General features: G+C 43.3%; 1 protein-coding gene across 3 annotated transcripts; it reads right to left on the bottom strand.

The window, feature by feature from the left end:
* Positions 1-7,190: 7,190 nt before the first annotated feature.
* On the bottom strand, positions 7,191-17,270 carry LOC119353187 (probable glutamyl endopeptidase, chloroplastic). Of its 3 annotated transcripts, XM_037619774.1 has the most exons (16): positions 16,321-16,556; positions 16,131-16,241; positions 15,971-16,019; positions 15,763-15,869; positions 15,178-15,681; positions 14,499-14,624; positions 13,974-14,270; positions 13,404-13,862; positions 13,228-13,293; positions 12,969-13,029; positions 12,566-12,715; positions 12,285-12,419; positions 11,909-12,179; positions 11,123-11,280; positions 9,080-10,975; positions 7,191-7,799 (listed from the first exon to the last, which is right to left on the bottom strand). In XM_037619774.1, the coding sequence occupies exons 1-13, from the start codon at positions 16,539-16,541 to the stop codon at positions 11,985-11,987; spliced, it is 2,481 nt and encodes an 826-aa protein (XP_037475671.1). In that variant the 5' UTR covers positions 16,542-16,556; the 3' UTR covers positions 7,191-7,799; positions 9,080-10,975; positions 11,123-11,280; positions 11,909-11,984. The 3 variants fall into 3 exon arrangements, with proteins under 3 accessions (XP_037475671.1, XP_037475673.1, XP_037475672.1); XM_037619775.1 differs by lacking the exons at positions 7,191-7,799; positions 9,080-10,975; positions 11,123-11,280; positions 11,909-12,179; positions 12,969-13,029 and adding an exon at positions 16,981-17,270 and having other exon boundaries at positions 12,295-12,419; positions 16,321-16,522; XM_037619776.1 differs by lacking the exons at positions 7,191-7,799; positions 9,080-10,975; positions 11,123-11,280; positions 11,909-12,179; positions 12,969-13,029 and adding an exon at positions 16,981-17,270 and having other exon boundaries at positions 12,291-12,715; positions 16,321-16,522.
* Positions 17,271-18,440: the final 1,170 nt, after the last annotated feature.

Here is an 18,440-nt window from a genome sequence, read left to right as displayed (position 1 = left end):
CAAAAAAATAAAAGAAAATAAGTTTGCCATGTGATATGTGGTCTAGTTGTTGGGAAAATTTAGAAATATAAATTTCGACTTTATTTGCAAAATCTCTCTGGAAATTTGTAAAATGGGCATAACTTTTGCATACGAACTCGGATTAAAAAGTTTATATATGAAAAATCATCTACTCGAAAAGTTACATCCGAATATAACCGGGGGAACCCTGTTAAACATTTTCAAAATCCCCAAAAACCTAACACAAAAAAGTTACAGGGCTTTCAAGATCTAGAGGCAAAAAAATTCAAAAAAAAGGTTTTGAAATTTTTTAAATTTTTTTTCCAAAAAATGATACGTAATATGACCGGGAAGTTTGAAATATTTTTCAAAATTTCATCATAGTCATGAACATGAACAAAGTCCTAGACATCAATAAGGTATAATAGGATTGATATGCTAGATATATCAACAAGTGCCTGTGAAGTGAGCTGTTCCCGGGGTTGGATAGAACTTAGTGCGTCATTAATAGCGAAAATAGGTGCGCCACTAGCAGCCCTTTTTCTAGTAGTGACAATTATCCTATGTGGCAAGATTGAGACCGAATTTCTTTGTGAAGCTCATATGGAGCGAGGAAGATAGCTTGAAAGAACAAAGCAGGGATGGGTATGATGGATTGTGGGGATTAGTGACATAGAAAGATGATACATGAGGGTAATATCAAGGTTCAAAGGTTTTGAATGTCATTTTTTAGTGAATTCCAATTACTACCCTCCACTTTCACATTTTTTGACACACATTGTCCCATGTTGTAGTTTTCATATGGATTACCTCATTTGGTGAAGTTTGCAAGTTTTCGTTACCCTGTTTAAGTTTTTGAGAGTGGTTTGCCCTACGGGTCCCACACATTAGGTACATGTGGAGTTTCGCGTCATGATTTTCCTTGTGGGTTGTTTCCCAGCGCATAAACCCACCCATTTTTTCCATAGTCGTCTGGTATATTACACATCGCTTCGCCCAATTGGCCTAGCCCATCTTTACCCCAAACCACGCCACCCATCATTCATTCAGAGAGAATGGGATGAAGCAACAGGTGACGAGCGGCATGAAACTTATTGACGTGATCATCGGCGATTGTCGGAGCCGAGGGTAGCAACCGATGCGAAAACAAATTCCCCTCCCATGTATGATCTGCTCCTCTATTCTTCTTTTATTTTTTTCTCCGTTCGTTGGGTTTATTGGCTAGTTTCCATTTATTTAGCTAGATTTATTTGGCCAAAATTAGTACTATTTTCAGAACTTTAGGCCATCTGCCACACTCACCACATCGAAAATCCTAACAACTCTATTTGGTTGGTATGCTAGCTTGTTCTACATGTACCTCCAATCATATGAATGGATAAATACTTGGGAGAAAACGCATGTGGTACGGATCAAGAAATCCAGCGAATTCAAGCTCGAAGGCGCTTAACCAACTCGATGAAGCAGTGTGTAAGTACACACGACGGCCTTACGAAAAAGGGGCATGACTCTTTTCAACCGTTCTAGGTGTGAGAAAAAAACACAACATGACAGGCAATGTGTTCTTGGTGGCCTAGACCCACCAAATAGACCACTCTAAAAACTAAGGGGGTAAAAACTGACAAAACCTTAGCGAAAGCAATTCAGATGAAAAACTGTTAAATGGGCTACTAGTGTAAAAAATGTCAAATTATGAGGTAAAGATGCAATTAACTCTTTTCTCCATACATGAGGGAGTATACGATTTTGTTTAGTTGTGTGACGAAACTATTGTAAACACACTGTTTAAAATAATCTAACTAGTGGATAATGTGCACCGGGAGCCGAAAGGAATTACCAAACTTTGTGAGGTTACTCTCATCACATGCGTCAATAGCTCAATATACCGTGAGTAGTACGTTTCGCTGGATATTTCCGCCGCATATATGCACGCAGCTAGTGTAATATTATTTGGTGGTGCATGCAAGATGCCTCATCAAAACCGTATATATCTGGCATGTGGTTCCCGGGAGCCAACTTCCAAAGTTCCAACTGCCAACTACTACCAAGTAGAATTGTACTACAAACGGCCAAGATGCTCAGGCTAGGAGGCAGTACAACTCGACAACAATAATGACGGATGCGCCGCCGCTGCGAGCTTTGTTCGATACCGTAGACATACGTAGATACATCAATCACACCATACGTGCCCGCCCGGTGCAGCACACAATCACGCCTTTAGCTCTTGTATTCGAAAAGAGGGATGAGTCCATTTTGAGCCGTTTGACTACTGCGCCACCAACTCTTGTCCGACCTTTTTTTCTTTTTTGAAAATATAAGTTCAGTATAAAACGTCTCGAACATAATAAAATTACATTGAGATTTCGAGACCATCGAACAACCACTACTGCCATCAGGACGAGCCACTGATGTGCCGCTGTCACGGCTCCCCTCTACTGGAGTCGGCTTGATCTTGTCGATGACAGACAGAAAGTCTTTCAGGGCCGGACTAGCACCGCTTAGTTGATGTAAATGTAATGAAATTCGTCTTGTATTCGACAAGAGGGATGAGCCCTTTTTGAGCCGTTTGACTACTGCGCCCCCAACTCTTGTCCGACTTTGTTTTTTTGGAAATATAAGTTCAGTACAAGATATCTTAAACATAATAAAATTACATCAAAATTTCAAGACCACCGAGCAACCACTACTGCTATTAGGACAAGCCACTGATGTGCCACTGCCATGGCTTCCCTCTAGCAGAGTTAGACTTGATCTTGTCGATGATAGGCATGAAGTCCTCGTGCACATGCCCTTAAGGACTAGTGCCTTGGAGCTGCAGCCGTCACCGTTGAACCCTCGCATAGATCTGAAGCACTCGACATCAGATCTCACCACATGACGAGAAACTCTAATCTCACCGCCCAGAAAGATGGCGGGAATCTATACTGAAGCTCCGTCAACTATGTTCAAACAGACGAATTCGAGGAGAATCGAAACTCAGAAGACAAACTCGATGAGAAGCGTTGCCATCTGCTTGAGCGTCGCACCTGCTAAGACTAAAAAACCCTAATCTAAACTATTAACCAGAGCGGAGGCACCGAAATTCTCCTCCTCGTTGTCGGCCACCGAAACGGCAAGCAGGGGAGAGGCGAATCCACGGGTTCACTGGTGAAGTTTGGAGCGGAAAGTTTGCTCTAGAGACCTAGGATTAGGGGAGGGCATGAAAAGCAGCCTTGGCTGATATATTTTTTTAGGGGGGGAGGAGGGGGTCATTTGTGCGGCAACCCGAACATTTTAGCCTTTTAACACAGGACTACGAAAACGTGGTGTTTATAGCAGCTAAAAAACTGTCACATCTCACGTTTTCTCCGTCAATTCTAGCTCCCCGTGGTTTGGCTGACGTGGCAGCCGCCATCATCGGCGTCGCCGGCCATGGAATGGAGGCGGCGGTCGCCGTCGCCGACGCTAAGATTCGATCCGGCGTGGGCGCGGAGACTCCTGGCGGAAACGAGAGTGTGTTGCACACACGAACACACAACAGTAAAGAGTTGCAGGTACGGCTAGCTGCCTAGCTAGCGAGAGAGATCAAGACGTGCACACAACAAATTAACCAGGTTTCAGACAAAAGAACAAATTAACCGAAGAAAATATCAGCATGCAGGAATAGGAACATTCAGAACGACCGATCGGCCGGCGACCAGTAGCTGCAGCTCGCTAGCTCTGGCGTGCAAGGCAACACCTCCATGCAAAGTGTTCTCCCTCCCTCCCCGCCGCTCCCGTCCGGATCGCCTCGATGCGATTCTCCCCAGCTGACTTGTGCGCGCGCATGTGGCGTGCGAGGCTCGACGTGGCGAATCCGTGCGTGGTGGGCACGCGCGGGCACGCGCACCACACGCACACGCACCTTCGCCGCGACAGCGACGGTGGGCGCGTACGTGTGGGATGGATACGGATGCGTGGCCAACCCGACACACAAAGATTAAGATTTAGGAGTGATCCGCACGGGCACTTGTTGATTCTTCTGCATAGGTGGTGGTAACAAGGGAGACGAAACCTCCCCGATGCTCGATCCATCCGTGCCAAAACCTAGAATCTGTTCGTCCAATTCGATGGGCTCCAAAATTACGGCCTTGTCTTGTCTTCGTCCTATCGACACGGATCGATTTACCTCTGCACAGTCTTATCTGAGCCTTTGGGAATTTCCGCCTTTTTGTTCGGTTTTGTTCACGTACGCAACCAAAGTATTAAGGGTAAAGGCATCTCCAACGCTATCCCAAAAACGTAAACACCTTTTGTCCATGGACTATGTCCGGACGTGATCTACGAACACGATATGAGATTCAGCTATCCAACCCTATACCCCCTTCATACCACAATGTAGTGCGTCCGCGTTTTTCGAGATCTAAATTTAATCATAAATTTAATCAACGAGACTGACTGTGACGGGAGCAAAAATTAATCTCACCCAATGTGAGATCTCACACAAGTCTCCTTTCCACCATTTGAGCTAGCTAGCTAGTACACCTTCCACCATTTCAGCTAGCTAGCAGGGAGAGATTTCTGGTCCGTCATGTGTATATCTGGGCTCACACCAAGTTTGCTTTTGGTTTGCGAGGAAACAAACAAATGGACGTGTCTGCAAACAAATACTCCCTCCGTTCTAAATTACTCGTAGTAGAAATGAATGTATCTAGAACTAAAATACATCTAGATACATCCATTTCTACAACGAGTAATTTGAAACGGATGGAGTACATATTTGCATTGGATGACAAAGTGCATCCAGACAGCTCGGTCTAAACTTTTGCATGTCGTTTAAGGGCCCGTATTGGAGCTATGCATGCGTGCTACTTTCAAAGTCGTCTAAAGAGATTAGTGACTGGAAAGAGAGAATATCTCTCCTGTTCACACTGGAATATATAAAGCTCGTTCTCTGACCTCTGATGTCTAGCAAAGGATACGTGCGTGCCCCATTGCCCCTGCTTTTACAAAGTTTATTGCTCCAGCTTATACTCTTTTCTTATATATATCTCGATGCCCTAGTGCAAGACCTCGCATATGCTAAATGGTCATTGGTTATCATCGCAAGTTTGGACCTTGTGTTGGATTGGTGCTTAACATGCATTTTTCAATTTATCTACCCCAGTTCATATTTTACTGTCAACATTGCTGTATATCAAATTATGGGCAAGAAAACCTTCACCAAATTTTTTTTGACAGAATGATTTGTCAAAGAGTAAACAAAAAAGGTGGAATCTCATTATTCTACCAAGTTTTGATGGGTAGACTTGAGCTAAAGCAAAATATAGTACATTTAGTGTCGATATGGATATATGCTCAACTGAAGGGGAGCCTTGGCGCAGTGGTAAATCTGCTGCCTTGTGACCATGAGGTCACGGGTTCAAGTCCTGGAAACAGCCTCTTGCAGAAATGTAGGGAAAGACTGCGTACAATAGACCCAAAGTGGTCGGACCCTTCTCCAGACCCTACGCAAGCGGGAGCTACATGCACTGGGGCTGCCCTTTTATGGATATATGCTCAACTGGGTCTGTCCCTTGTCTCAATGAAGCTCTCTTATTAAAAAGATCAGCAAGATGTGGCAGGCTCCAAACCTACAATTAAAATTGAATAAGCAACTTTATGGTGAAATATGAATAAGAATCTGAAGGCATTTGTAGTATAATGTCTCATATTTGACAACCTGACACAAGTTCGTCATCTATTCCAGTACAGTGGCATTATAGACTTTGAATAGGTAGATAAGGCAATAAGCTCACACGACAAAAGGGCAAACCTGTAAAGAACAACAATGTACTCCCTCTGATCGGAAAAAAGTGTCGCAACTTTGAATAAGAGGGAGTAGTTTTTAGGGGCTTTTTCCCATCGCTATTTTGGTGGGGTGAATTAAGCTTGAGCCATTTTTGCAGAAGCCCCCACCCCGAAAGGGCTGGGTCCTTGTTTTACTGGTTTCCGCCTATATATTACGCACTATACAATACGATTGAATGTAGTACTCCAAAACTAGGTCATCGAATCATACAACTTGTTTTTTGATACCCGTCTAAAGAAAATATCAAATGACAGGCAGGTTGCATGAGAATAGTTCGACGTTGACTTCTATGGATGATAATATAACAAGAGATTTTATAAATGATAATACAATGCATCGGATCATACAACACATTATGACCTAGCTTTGTGTGCCGACTTTTGTGTTATGCACTATATAATACATCGGATGCACATGTTGGACAACTATACACGGAAGGGATTATTGGCGGTATCGTGTGGGACACTCTTTACTTACGACAAAAATACTGCCAGATATGAATTCGTGGATCTCACGCAACTATTTAAAAGTATCGGTAACAAAAACGCGCCGGTTCGATCTTATTTCCGACTGACAGGTGGGCCTCATAAAAATAGTTCCACATTGTCAGTGTCTCAGTGGCTGCTACAACTCATAGCCGAACCTTGTTATATCTTCCAAAATGCCATTGGCAACTATGCATGTATGCTTCCATGATGCCAGGTAGCCCCAGCAGGCCCTTTGCACCTTATGAGTTCACAGTGTCGTCATTCATCGAGAAGAGATCCAGCTAGGTAGCCCGCCCTAGGGTTGGTGGCACCATGGCATGTTACGTATAGACACTTCCTTTACAAAAAATACTATTGCTCCGTACTGTAGGCAGGTTGCTACCGATTCGATCGGAGCACCCTATAGCTTCGAGCTGTCTAGCTCGTAAAAAGTTTCTGCTTGTAACTCTTTTCACAGGTTTTAGATTTTTTATTTATTTTTGCATGGAATTCAGAGCAAGAAGAACACATAAATATTCCAAAGATAGATAAGATATCTTTGGCATATTTATGTGTTCTTCCTGCTCTGAAATATCAATTTAAATGGATTGCAGAACTTGTCTTATTTATGTTGCTTTGATAGCCCCTATATGTTTAGGTTGCTTCTTTTTATGCGCACTAAACGTGGACCTTTTCAACGATGTTGTGTTATCTTATACTCTATAATCTTAACCATTGTGGATTTCCAAAATTGTCTCCTATGCAAAAAAGGAAATCTACTACGCAACAAAAAGGGAGTCCTACACACCCAAGTGAAAAAGCGAGCTGATGCTAACTTTTTTTTCTTATTGTTTCCATATGAAATCAATCATCCCGAAGGAACAATTTAGTTGATGGATTGATTCTTAAGTACATTCCAAATGCATCAATTACAGGAATGCACATTGCTGGGAAACAAGGCAAGTTCATGCCGTCCTACTACTAAAAAGGTTACACACGATGACAATGTCGCCATAATTAGGATCATGGTGACATTGGGAATCTCTAGTGCCGACAGGACCAGCAGTATTAAAGTGGACCAAACCCCAGACTGCACAGCAGCCCTACACTACTACTCCTCCAAAAAGAGTGATCGCCAAAATATGGAACACAAAACTGTTCAAGTTACAGTACAAATATGCAGCAAAACTCACCTTTTTTCTACGCTTCCTGCTGCCGTAAAGCTGCCCGGCTGAATATATGCGTCACTGTACTTCACAAGGATCTAATTATGTGATTGCACGCGGCAGCATGAACAGCCAGAATATATGGCGACACACCCTTGCCACCTGGAAGGACTGCAGTGCGGCGTGATCTACGTCTATAGTGAGAGCTTGGACTTTGCCAAAGGTGCTCGCTAGCCACATCGATCTAATTCGGCACCGTTTGTTTTTAAAACAAATCTTTGATCTGGTATCGACGTCAATTATAGAATGTCAAACTGGCACCATGTTGGGTACATCGGCGCGGGGAAATCTCGGTTCCTGTAAGTGGAAATGTTTCTTTTTACTGAAGGAATGAATTGGAATTTGCAGTGCGCAGCACATATATAGTAAATAAATGCAAAAAAGAATTGTTCCTTTTCCTCTGACAAGATAGCACCCAAGTGATTTTGCTCTCAGCACGTATATGCTCACATATCTGAAGTTCTGAAATCAATCTGATCTTCTCTCTTTTATTCTTTTAGAATCACTCAGATCCTATTAAGTTTGATGTACTGGCCATCTCTTAGCTGTTTACAACAAATAAGCTTATTTCTCACTCAGTTCTGAGAAAATAACCCTGATGCGACTGTAAACGCCAAACCCAAAAGGAATTCATAACTCTACCACATCAACCTGGTATGGGTATTCAAATTTCAGGAAATACCAAACTACTAAGGACACCTGTGAATGAATTAACAGTGCACAATAGATTTAGTGACAGAAGACGTCGAAATGCCTCAGCTTCAGGCTAATAATAATACAGTGCCGGTGAAGGCAACTGGTAACTACCCTGGCTGGCTGTGAGTCGCTGATTTGGCAAAAAACAATCTCATACCACAATAGTCAAGCGAGGTACCAAACTATGATCTAGTACCTTTTATAATGGCAGTGATTGGTCTGAATCAAACAGGAGGCTACAAATCGAGGCGAAAACGCGACTACTCGGGGTGAAATTTGCGTGCCCCTGGAGCTTTCTGAATTCCAGCACCTACCGGCCTACGGTTGCTTTCTCGGTCGCTTGCTTGCTGCTGCGTTTCCCCGTCTTCTCGCCGCCTCTCCTTTTGCTTGCCACTGTAAGACAGTAACAGCCATCGGATGTGCAAGTGGTTGCTCCTAGGCCTAGCCTGCCTTCTTGGCCTTTGGGAATCATTGGAAGGCACCCAAAAAAGACAGGTACTAAAGGTGCCCATGAGAACCATTTAGGATTGTTGACTTTGCCCACACACACGAAATGGGCCAATCATTCCGATATTTCTCCCAGACATCGTCACAGCCGTTCGCTCGCACCCCCTGACTGAAAACACCCCGAATGGAGCCTTTAGACGAAAGGAACGAAACAGAAGCAAATATTCTGTATCGATCAGAGCCGGTCAGTGTGACTTTCGGCGATGAATGGGGTGCGTGGACAGCTCTAGCTCAGATGAAGGCATTGTATTCTGGAGAACAAGATAAGGGCAACATACAGAGCCCTGAGCTAGATGAGGCTATGACAGTTACTGTTTAGCCTTCTGCTGTGACCTGATAAAATTCTACACTCACCAAGTTGTAAGGAAACGTACCAGAATGGTATGGGTGTTGCTTGTATGGACAGAACAGATGGAGAGGCTTGTGGCCTGCACAAGTCTTGCAAGACTATGACACAGAGATGTTTCTGACGTCTCCAAGAATTCAGACCACCATTTGTCTTTTCTCCTGCAAAAAAATTGATGTGGTTGTACATGGTCTAAAAATGTGTGCTTGGATTTGATTCCCTGACAATGACGACCTACATTAAAATGCTATCAAAAAATCTTGCCCCTGCAAATATAGCGCGTGTAGTGCACGCGCACGCGTGTACGTACGTTTATGTCATGAGTGCGACGTGCATGTGGTGTGTTCATCCACACAATCTCTTAAAAATAATAATTGACCCATAGTGATACACCTATGCAAGTATACTGATGAATTTTCCTCTACAAAATTCAAAATGAAGTGGTGAATGAAACTTGAATTGCAGGTTAAAGAGTCAAAGTTCAGTGCAGAATAATATTGCCAGCAAGGTAATACTGAACTACTTTGTGCTCACAGTTGCTTTGGTCAGCATCTATGTCACTTCTTTGATCTGAGCACAGATGAAGCAATCCTCCTACCTAGGCTCCTAGCTAGCCTTCTGAATCAGCATGGTAGTATTGTCAAAGTGGATAGAGTTTATTATCCAAAATTCTCTTCTATAAATTGATCCGTTAATGTGTCCAAATATAATTTACATTATTTTACTTTCTTTAATGAATGGACATAGCCCTGGCCCCGTGGTTTTCTTCGATAATAAATAAATCATGTCATATTTCTTGAATGCCAAAAAGAAGCGTCATTAATAAGACTACATCCAAAGTTTTAATCTGATTTAAAAAATTGTCATTTACAACAAGGAAATGTTGGCCTGATGATTGACGCTAGTTGTGGTTAGATCAAAGTATGTTGTCCTGTTCTACCTAATGTTGAGGACCAAATCATGTCCTTGTGCATATGATGAAGCTAGACCTGACTTAGTCTATGATGTTATCCAAGATGATCTTGTTTGATTGAAACCTGGGTATATCACAATCACAAAGCCAACAAAAAAGTTTTATTTGCTAGGCATCATCAATAGAAGCTCACATGGTAGAATAGTCTTTGTATCTGTTTATAACTATTTACATATGATGGGGACCATATAATTGACCTTCCCGTTGCTTTGTTTTGTTATATATCCAACAATAGTATCACTCACCCAGTATAATAACGAGTCTTTTTTTTGTAGAGGACTGTCAAGTAAGAAAATGTTCAGTGCTTCCAAGTTTATTTCAGCCCTAACAATAAAATACAATTGAGTGCAATCAGTTAGAGATGAGACACATTCACTTTAAGCTTTCACTGTCGAAGGAAGTCAAAAGAATAAAATAACTTCAGATGTTAAACCCCATTTTGCGACATTTATTTTTCCTTCCATGTTTTTAGAGGATTTCTTTGCTAGTACCCTTATCATCTTATGTGGTGTGAAGAGAGGACTTTGTGAAGGCCAATAGGAGCAATTTAATCTGAATGGAATATGTAACAGAAACACCAAGCATCTACCCAAAGCAAACAAGATACGCTGGTGGTAAGGTGAGGACATATTATTCTATAGACAACATCAGTTTACTGAAGCAATTTCTCTGATTCCTTTTGCGATTTCTGATATGGTTATGCTTAATTCAAGATACCCATCGTATAGAACCTTACAACTGTTCACTGTTTTGCAATTTTACCAGTAAAAAGAGGTTTGAATCGCATCGATTCGTGCCTCAGATACAGAGCATATGTGCAGAATGAGTTTGGGAACGAACATAATGACCTCACTGAAGCACCATTGGTTAACAGGATGGGATCGAATTTTACCCTCGTTATGCTTCATCATAATTGGAATTGTAGTGTTGGTGTCTTCAGGCCTTAAATTTCTGTAATAGCAAAGCTTCATAATATAACACTTTGATATGATGCCGTGACATTCAAGAAAGGAACTCCAAAGAAGATATCAACTTGAGAAGCAGACAACAAGTACATATATAGCAATGGTGTTTATTGGCATGTATGAATATGATTACCGAGTCTCGCGTTACAAGAGTCAAGAATGATATGGAAACAGAGCAGTGAATGAAGTGATACTATTCTGTGTGCACATGGAAACACATCAATATCATTGTGAGTTATCTTTAAAGTTTCCTACACCGATATGATCCAAGGCCATTAGTATCAGCTTGCTCTGCAAAGAAACATGCCATCAAATTCATGAGTTAAGAATAAACAAGAATGTCAGATCAAATTTAGTAGGGAATCACTAGTTAAAGTGTATTTGAGTCTCAAGCTCAGCAACTCAGATAGAAAAAAAAAGTGTGTCGTGATATATAAACATATACTTGGGGGAAAAAAACTCGTCCCTCACAAAAGGAAAAAAAAACACTCCTATCCCACCAGTCACAACAACAACAACAAAGCCTTTAGTCCCAAACAAGTTGGGGTAGGCTAGAGGTGAAACCCATAAGATCTCGCAACCAACTCATGGCTCTGGCAGCCACCGTATCCGGAAAGATACGGCGCGCCACCTGGGGGGTGACGGCCCGGCCCTTGCCCATTTGCCACCACACCCGGGTCGATGTGGCGCGTTGCTGAGAGGGTTATGCCCCAACGAAAATCTTTTGGGTTTCATCTCCATAAGAGTGGCTGAGTTTTTACGTTGGCTCGCTGCCTATCACAACCCTCCTCCTTTACCCGGGCTTGGGACCGGCTATACTAAAGAATTAAGAAGCACCAAAATTAAGATATCTAATGATTCAGCTATATACTAGTTGCAGTATCACATAAGGATAACTCAATTGCACAGAAAGCCTTACCAGACTAGATATCTTGGTGAAGTTCAACGTTAAAGCTTCACATGCTGGTGCACCATCAACATGTGATTGTGTTGTCTCACCACTCACCACTGGATTTGATAATCAGGGTATTGCTAGAATTACTTGCACAATATTTCTGCAGCCACCTATCAGTCTCCCAAATTACATGCATAACGCTTTCCCTTGCAGCATATCGGTGCCCCTCGAATGGGAGAATTACAAGACGGCATGGCACCCCATGCCCTTTCAAAGCATCATAAAATTGACTTGACTGCAAAAGTATCGCAATATTTCAGTCCTAGATAGTAGTAACTACAACTGTAGGACAAAAAAAAGCATTCAGAACCCATAATACCCCTGAAGCTACTGTTGCTACCTGCATTGCTGTTGTAACTTTGCTGTCTTCTTCTCCATGTATCAGTAGAATTGGTTTCTTGATTTTGTTAGCTATCATGAAGGGGCTCATCTTAATATAGGTATCGGCAGCTTCCCAGAGCGTCCTCACCTCTTTCTGCAAGCAAAAGATATGGAGAAATCAACAGAGACAAGTCCACCTGAAAGCGTGTTGTGCAGTCGTGTCTAGAGGGAGTCCACCTGGGACAGGTGACACAACGTTTGAGTTATGTTCCTTCCTTAAATGAATAGGCAGAGCTGAACCTGAAAGCCAAATGGAGTCAGTGTCCTGTTGTAGGCTCCAGAGCGAGCGATTCCGCAGCAGAAAAGATGAGGTGCATGTGCCAAGAGGTTAGCAGTCATAAATGCACCATATGAATGACCGCCCACAGCAATTTTGTCAGGGTGAGCAACCTGAAGAACAGGACAAATTTATATAATCAAAGGTCTCGAGAGTAATGCGTTGAATTACACTGTGCATGACTGGATTATACAGATTTGAGGTTTTATGAATGTGTTCCCTTTTTCCAGTGCTTAGGTGCTTAACCTCAAAGCATGACTAATCCAAAAGAAGGGTAAGAAGCAAGTACAGGGAAACATAAACGCATGAAGATGGGCATGCAAATCTGAAACTATCTGCATAAAACAAAGTAAGAGACAATCTCACCCCTCTTCTTACAATTTCATTTACCGCTGCTTCCGCACTAGCAATCAGCTGCTCTATGTACCTAGAAAAGCAATAAATCACCCGTCTAAGTGAGCATCATATCTAGTTATCTCATGACGACAATAGGGTCTATTTCAACTCGATGACTATGTGTTTAATGTAGCAGTATGTGAGTACACTCTTTCTATGAAGTAGCAGCCCTAGAAGTTAAAGGACAGAAAAGTGAATAAAAAAAATAGCTGAATAGGTAGAACACCACCTGTCATTCGCCTCCTCGTCTCCTTCACCAATTATAGGGATTGTCGGGTCAGCCAAAACAGCAAACCTGTAAGATAAGATGCGGCATAAAGATAAATAAAATTATATTTTCCAAATGACAGGGTATTAAATTGCAAAAATTATGCATCAAAAAATGAAGTAAGAAGAAGATAGTACCCTCTAGATAACCAAAGAAGAGGAAAACTGTTGTTAATGCGTGCAAATTTATTGGGTGAACGACGGACTTGTCCAGCAGCCTCTCTGCTTTTAAAGTCTCCAGGATAAGACCAAATCAAGCATGCAAGAGGCCCATCTTTCGATGGATTATAGCCTGGAGGCAGATACAATGTAGCAGTAAGTTTAACACCATCATCTCGCTCGTATCTGATTATTTCTCTCTGCAATGATGCCAGCTGAGGATATGGATGGGGATAACTTGTAATCTGGACTTGCTTCTTATCAGGCCAGATACTAACATAATATTGGGCAGCTTCGCTTCTCGACTCCTTCGATATGAGAAATTTTAGTTCATTTAGCTGGATTTCACATTTAGGATGGTATGACATCAGTGCAAGAACAGATTCATAGTACTTGTCTACACCACTTTCCCATATCCGCTCTTTCGCTCCCGTAGTTCTGTAAAAAAGCAAGTTGAGCTCCATGTTATGTTAACAGATTCAAATAATCACAACAGGGGAAACCATCACAATAGTGGTGAGCAGAAATGATTGAAAGAGATCAGCATACATGTTTAAGAGATCAAGAAAAGGGATGCCTCCTTTTGGTGTGGCACCCTGTCCCTTCATTAGGATATAGGTCCCTTCATAGTTTGTCTTAATTTTTGCAATGGCAAGGGTGCCTGCGGGAGTTCTGCACATCATTGGAGAGCCTGGACTTGAGTAAGCATCTTCAGAAGATCTATCAAATAATAATCGTGGGCTAAGATCATTGCAATCAGGGGAGATGACCCATGTTCTTGTTCTGCGTGTCTTGTGCCAATATTCATATACCAGTGCATGCAATCCATAGCACCAAGAGATCCTTCTGCAGATTTGACAAAAACATGAGTTGTAGTCTAGCATCATAGACATGGGCAGCTGGAGAAAGTATGTGTGAGTATTTTAAGTGCAAGGTCAAAAACAACTAGGCTAAGATTTTTTTTACAAGCTACAGTTTCAATGCCAAAATTAAAATCTATCTCCATGAAGCTAAAGTAGTGTTTCAATTGTAACATCATGAGAAGAAAGTGTTATCCCTGCAGTAGTTCAATACCTATACCGAAGGTCAAGTTTAAGGGCATGAGGTTTCTCGCCATTTAAAGGCTCAGCAGGTTCCATGTAAACTATATCACGTGGTGCGACTTCAACGTTTGCATCTCCTCCATCTTGTGCCTCCACCCTTGGAAAATATCAGATGTGATTTAAGAACATAACACTGGTCCTCTGTTATAGTTAAGCATGCGTGTCTACATGTGTGGTGTAAACAACTAATGAATCAGGGATTATCATTAGTATAGTGATTGCCTTTCTACAAAAAGAAACCACATCACATACAATTAGGCCATGATTGAGGTCGGAAGGCAAAATGTTGTTCACAAATGTTTTACTCTCTTCCTAATTCCTAACTAATTTGAGGTTGGCTATCGCAGGTAACTTCTGACTAGTAAACCAAACCTAGAAGTAACTAATTTCATCCCTGAGCTTAGAAGAATTTTATCAAGTGCATAAATAATGTAAGCGACAAATTTGGACGGTCTATAAGAATAAGACAACTGCATAAATAAGCAAAGACATAACCACCAAGTGCGACAAAGAGGCATACTTCACTGGAACTAAAAATACCACAGGAATGAGTTTACGTATTTGCTTATCAGAACTGAACATAGTATCATTTTTTAACACAAACTGCATTTGTGCATCATGAATTAAAAGACTAAGCCTTTGTGACTCACCAATATAAGGTAGAAGGCATGTCAGGCCTCCACCTGATTAAACGTTTTCCCCTACGGACGCTGTTGGCTGCAATTGGAATATTTTCAGCAAGGGGTAGATCACAAAGTTCGCGGACAAATCTACCATGAACTGTCCACAACTCAACCTTCTTGGGAAACCTTTTATACGAGACTATAGAAGAATATGGCTTGTGAACACAGGTGAGCATCAAGTACTTTTCATCTGGTGAAGGATTAAGGAAAGTATATATAGCAGGGGAAGCTACTGGTTTCACTATCCCATCCAACGAAACCAGTACTAACTGAGAGGTTGCATAGTAATCGAACAATTCTTCCTCATGCAAATCTTTCAGCATTTCTTTTGTGGCTCTCATCTGGATGACATTGTTCTGCTCATTGGAGCGAATCCTTGGACCAAAAGGAACCAATGGCTTCTTCGGAGAATCACCACGTGATGAAGGAATAGTGCAGACCAACAGGGTAGAATGATCCACCCACACAAATCTGTATAAGATGAGTGTTAGTTTCTGAGAGAAACAAATAACAGAAAGACGGTTCACCTGAAAAAACCCAAAAGGCACTCACAGCTCAAAAATAGCATTCAGTCTTATGTCTGTTTGTCTGAAAAGTGGCCGAGCTTCTCCAGATTCTGCATTAGCAACCCACAATGCTAAATTGCTGTCACTGCCCACCTACACAAGTCATGAAATGCACCAAATAGAGAACATAATCAGCAACCTGATATCCCCTCAAAGGGTGCTCCCATTTCATATCCAAAGCATCAGCTAATGACCTCATCTTCATAACGCACAGTGAAGGCCACATTCTGACCATCTGGTGACCTGAAATTCAGAAAGATACAAGAGGAAGTAGTTGAGAAAAAGGGACAGCACAACATAATCCGGCTGTATACTACAAAGAGACACACTGAAGAGTGTTCGGAATAAAAGTACCATGTTACAAAATTAATTTTTGCACCATCTGGATATCCATGGACCACTTTCTCTGGACCCAAACTTCCATCATCCATCAGCAAATGGATACTAATCCCAGTATAAAAGGACCTAGAAATCAGCCAACTGTTAACTATAGGAAGGTTACGATCGCATATCATCCCGAAATGATAAAAGTTATGTTACTTACATTCGACTCCTCATGTTAGAGCTGGAATCGATCCGTATGCCAGCAAGTATTTTATCGGGTTTTGCGAGCTCGGACAACGGAGGCATAGCTCTACGTTTCAGGAACATGATCCTATCTCGGCGAGGGGAGAGATGGTAACTGGGGTTCGGTGGCACATCCACAATTTCCTGAATTTCCTTTGGAGGGAGACGATATCCTGACACTGCAGGTAGACGTATCATCGACAAACTGGAATACGGTTCTGCTAATTATACAAAAATTAAAAGCGTCCTTGGCTAAATCTTCCATTTTCTTCAGAACTGAGGCTGGAGTGGACAGTATGAGCAGATTCGTTTTGATAGGTGAAGCATATTTAACTCTGAAGTCTGAACCAGCACTTCCTTAATAGGGTTAAAACAAATGAAAAGGCAAAAGCAGTATGTTTCTTGGCTAAACTACAGAAGACTAACAATTCTGTTCCCCTAAGATTACAAAGCATCTGAAATTCCAGTAATTCACACGATTAATAAGGAGATTCGACGAGCTGAGTTAACTGAATATTATCAGAACAAACAGGTGAGGCGACTAAAATTCAGCACGCGAAACAAGCGAATCTCCGACCACTACCAAGACACCCAGATAAAATCCCCGCCCGATACTAATCAAGTGAAGCACAGGCACCTGCGTCGTCGTCCTGCGCGACAGGGCCGGGCAGGGAACCGGCGGCGCACATCGCCGTCGCCGAGAAGCCGATGGGCTTGGCATGGCCCTGGTAAGGCGGGATGCGTAGGCGCAGGCGCCGACGGGACGGAGTGGAGGAAGATGATGCGGCGGTGGTATTGGCACAGGCGAAGCATAGGCGCGGGCCTAACCTCCGAGGCGGCATAGGGGAAGGCCCTCACGGTAGGGTGCCTGCCCTGCTCAGTGTTCGTGCTGTGAGCCAGTGGCTTGTGTTTGATGAACTGACTTTTTGTGGTGTGATGTTATTTCTTTGGAGAGTAATCTGCGCCGGCGCACAACTGACTTTTTGTGGTGTGATGTTATTTCTTTGGGGAGTAATCTGCGCCGGCGCACAGGCCCAAAGTTTGGGCCGGTCGCACCCTAGCCGCAGGATGTCACTTATTCTGGCCGTTCGATCTAGCGGAAAAAAATGATTCGTCCCAGATCTTCTTCCTCCTCGCGTATCTCACGCTCGCGCAGATCCCCGCATCTCCGTCGTCTCACGTAGCTCCCCTCCGATGCCTCATCTTCCCTCCGGTGGCCTTCCTCGTCGCCGATCCGCACCCTCGCCGGCCGTCCTCGTCGTTGGTTCCCACCCTCGCCGGTCCTCCTCGTCGCTGCCTCGACCCATGCAACAGCTGCACATGCGGTTGCAGCTCTCATCGGCTCCGACTGTAGCTCCGCCGCCGCCCCTCGCCGTTGATACTCGCTGAACGGAATTGCATCGACGACTCCCACCAGCCAATAACGCCATTGAACGGATGTAGCAAAAAACTTATTCGGTCATAGCAAAACCTGACAACGGTTGCAGCAAAAACACCGTCGCCGCCGTTGCAAGGTCGCAGCTCCTTCTTGGTGGATGTAGCAAAAAAGTTCGCCGGTAGTAGCAACAACCAAATACAGTTGCAGCAAAAATGTGGTCGTCGTGACAGCGAGCAGTATTTCCTGTCCGTCCCGTGTGGTGACGGTCAGCGTTTCCCTCCGTCGTTTGCGGAGGCGATTAGGGGTGAGGTTCCTTAGTTCGTCGTTCTCCTCTCCGGTCGAGGCTCTGGTCCCGTCCGTCGGTTGGGGCCCGCCTGGTCTCTCAGTCCCGCCGCTGCTCCCGCCCCATTCTCTTCCGCTTCGCTGCCCTCTGTGCAGGCCGGGGGCGCGCTGTCGGGATTCTCCTAACCCTAGGCGGCGACAGATCTGGGGGGTTGCTGTAGGTGGATGGAGGGAGTTGCGGGGATGATGCGCAGCTTGAAGCTGTCGGAGGAGGAGAGGAGAGGGGTCAAGATTCGGTTGCCGGCGAGGGAGAAGGGGAAGAGCACGGAGGTTCAGGCAGTGGGGAAAGTGATGTCAGAGAAGTTGGCCCATCCGGATGCGATCAGTTTGTCAATTGGGCGCGTCTGGTGCCCAATCAAAGGAATTGATTGTAAGGA

The sequence above is a fragment of the Triticum dicoccoides genome, chromosome 2A, assembly GCF_002162155.2.
Source record: "Triticum dicoccoides isolate Atlit2015 ecotype Zavitan chromosome 2A, WEW_v2.0, whole genome shotgun sequence".
Taxonomy (NCBI): domain Eukaryota; kingdom Viridiplantae; phylum Streptophyta; class Magnoliopsida; order Poales; family Poaceae; genus Triticum; species Triticum dicoccoides.
The sequence above is the reverse complement of the archived record's forward strand: the minus strand, read 5'-3'. Positions and strand labels throughout refer to the sequence as shown.

What these genes read in the sequence shown, in the direction of transcription:
- LOC119353187 (XM_037619774.1), bottom strand. Translation starts at nt 16,541, where the DNA reads ATGATACGTCTACCTGCAGTGTCAGGATATCGTCTCCCTCCAAAGGAA. An exon ending in ATGCCTTCTACCTTATATTG is followed by an intron (nt 14,625 to 15,177) that starts GTGAGTCACAAA and finishes ATATTTTCCAAG; the next exon opens with GGTGGAGGCACAAGATGGAG. An exon ending in CTTCTTTGGTTATCTAGAGG is followed by an intron (nt 13,294 to 13,403) that starts GTACTATCTTCT and finishes CTTATCTTACAG; the next exon opens with GTTTGCTGTTTTGGCTGACC.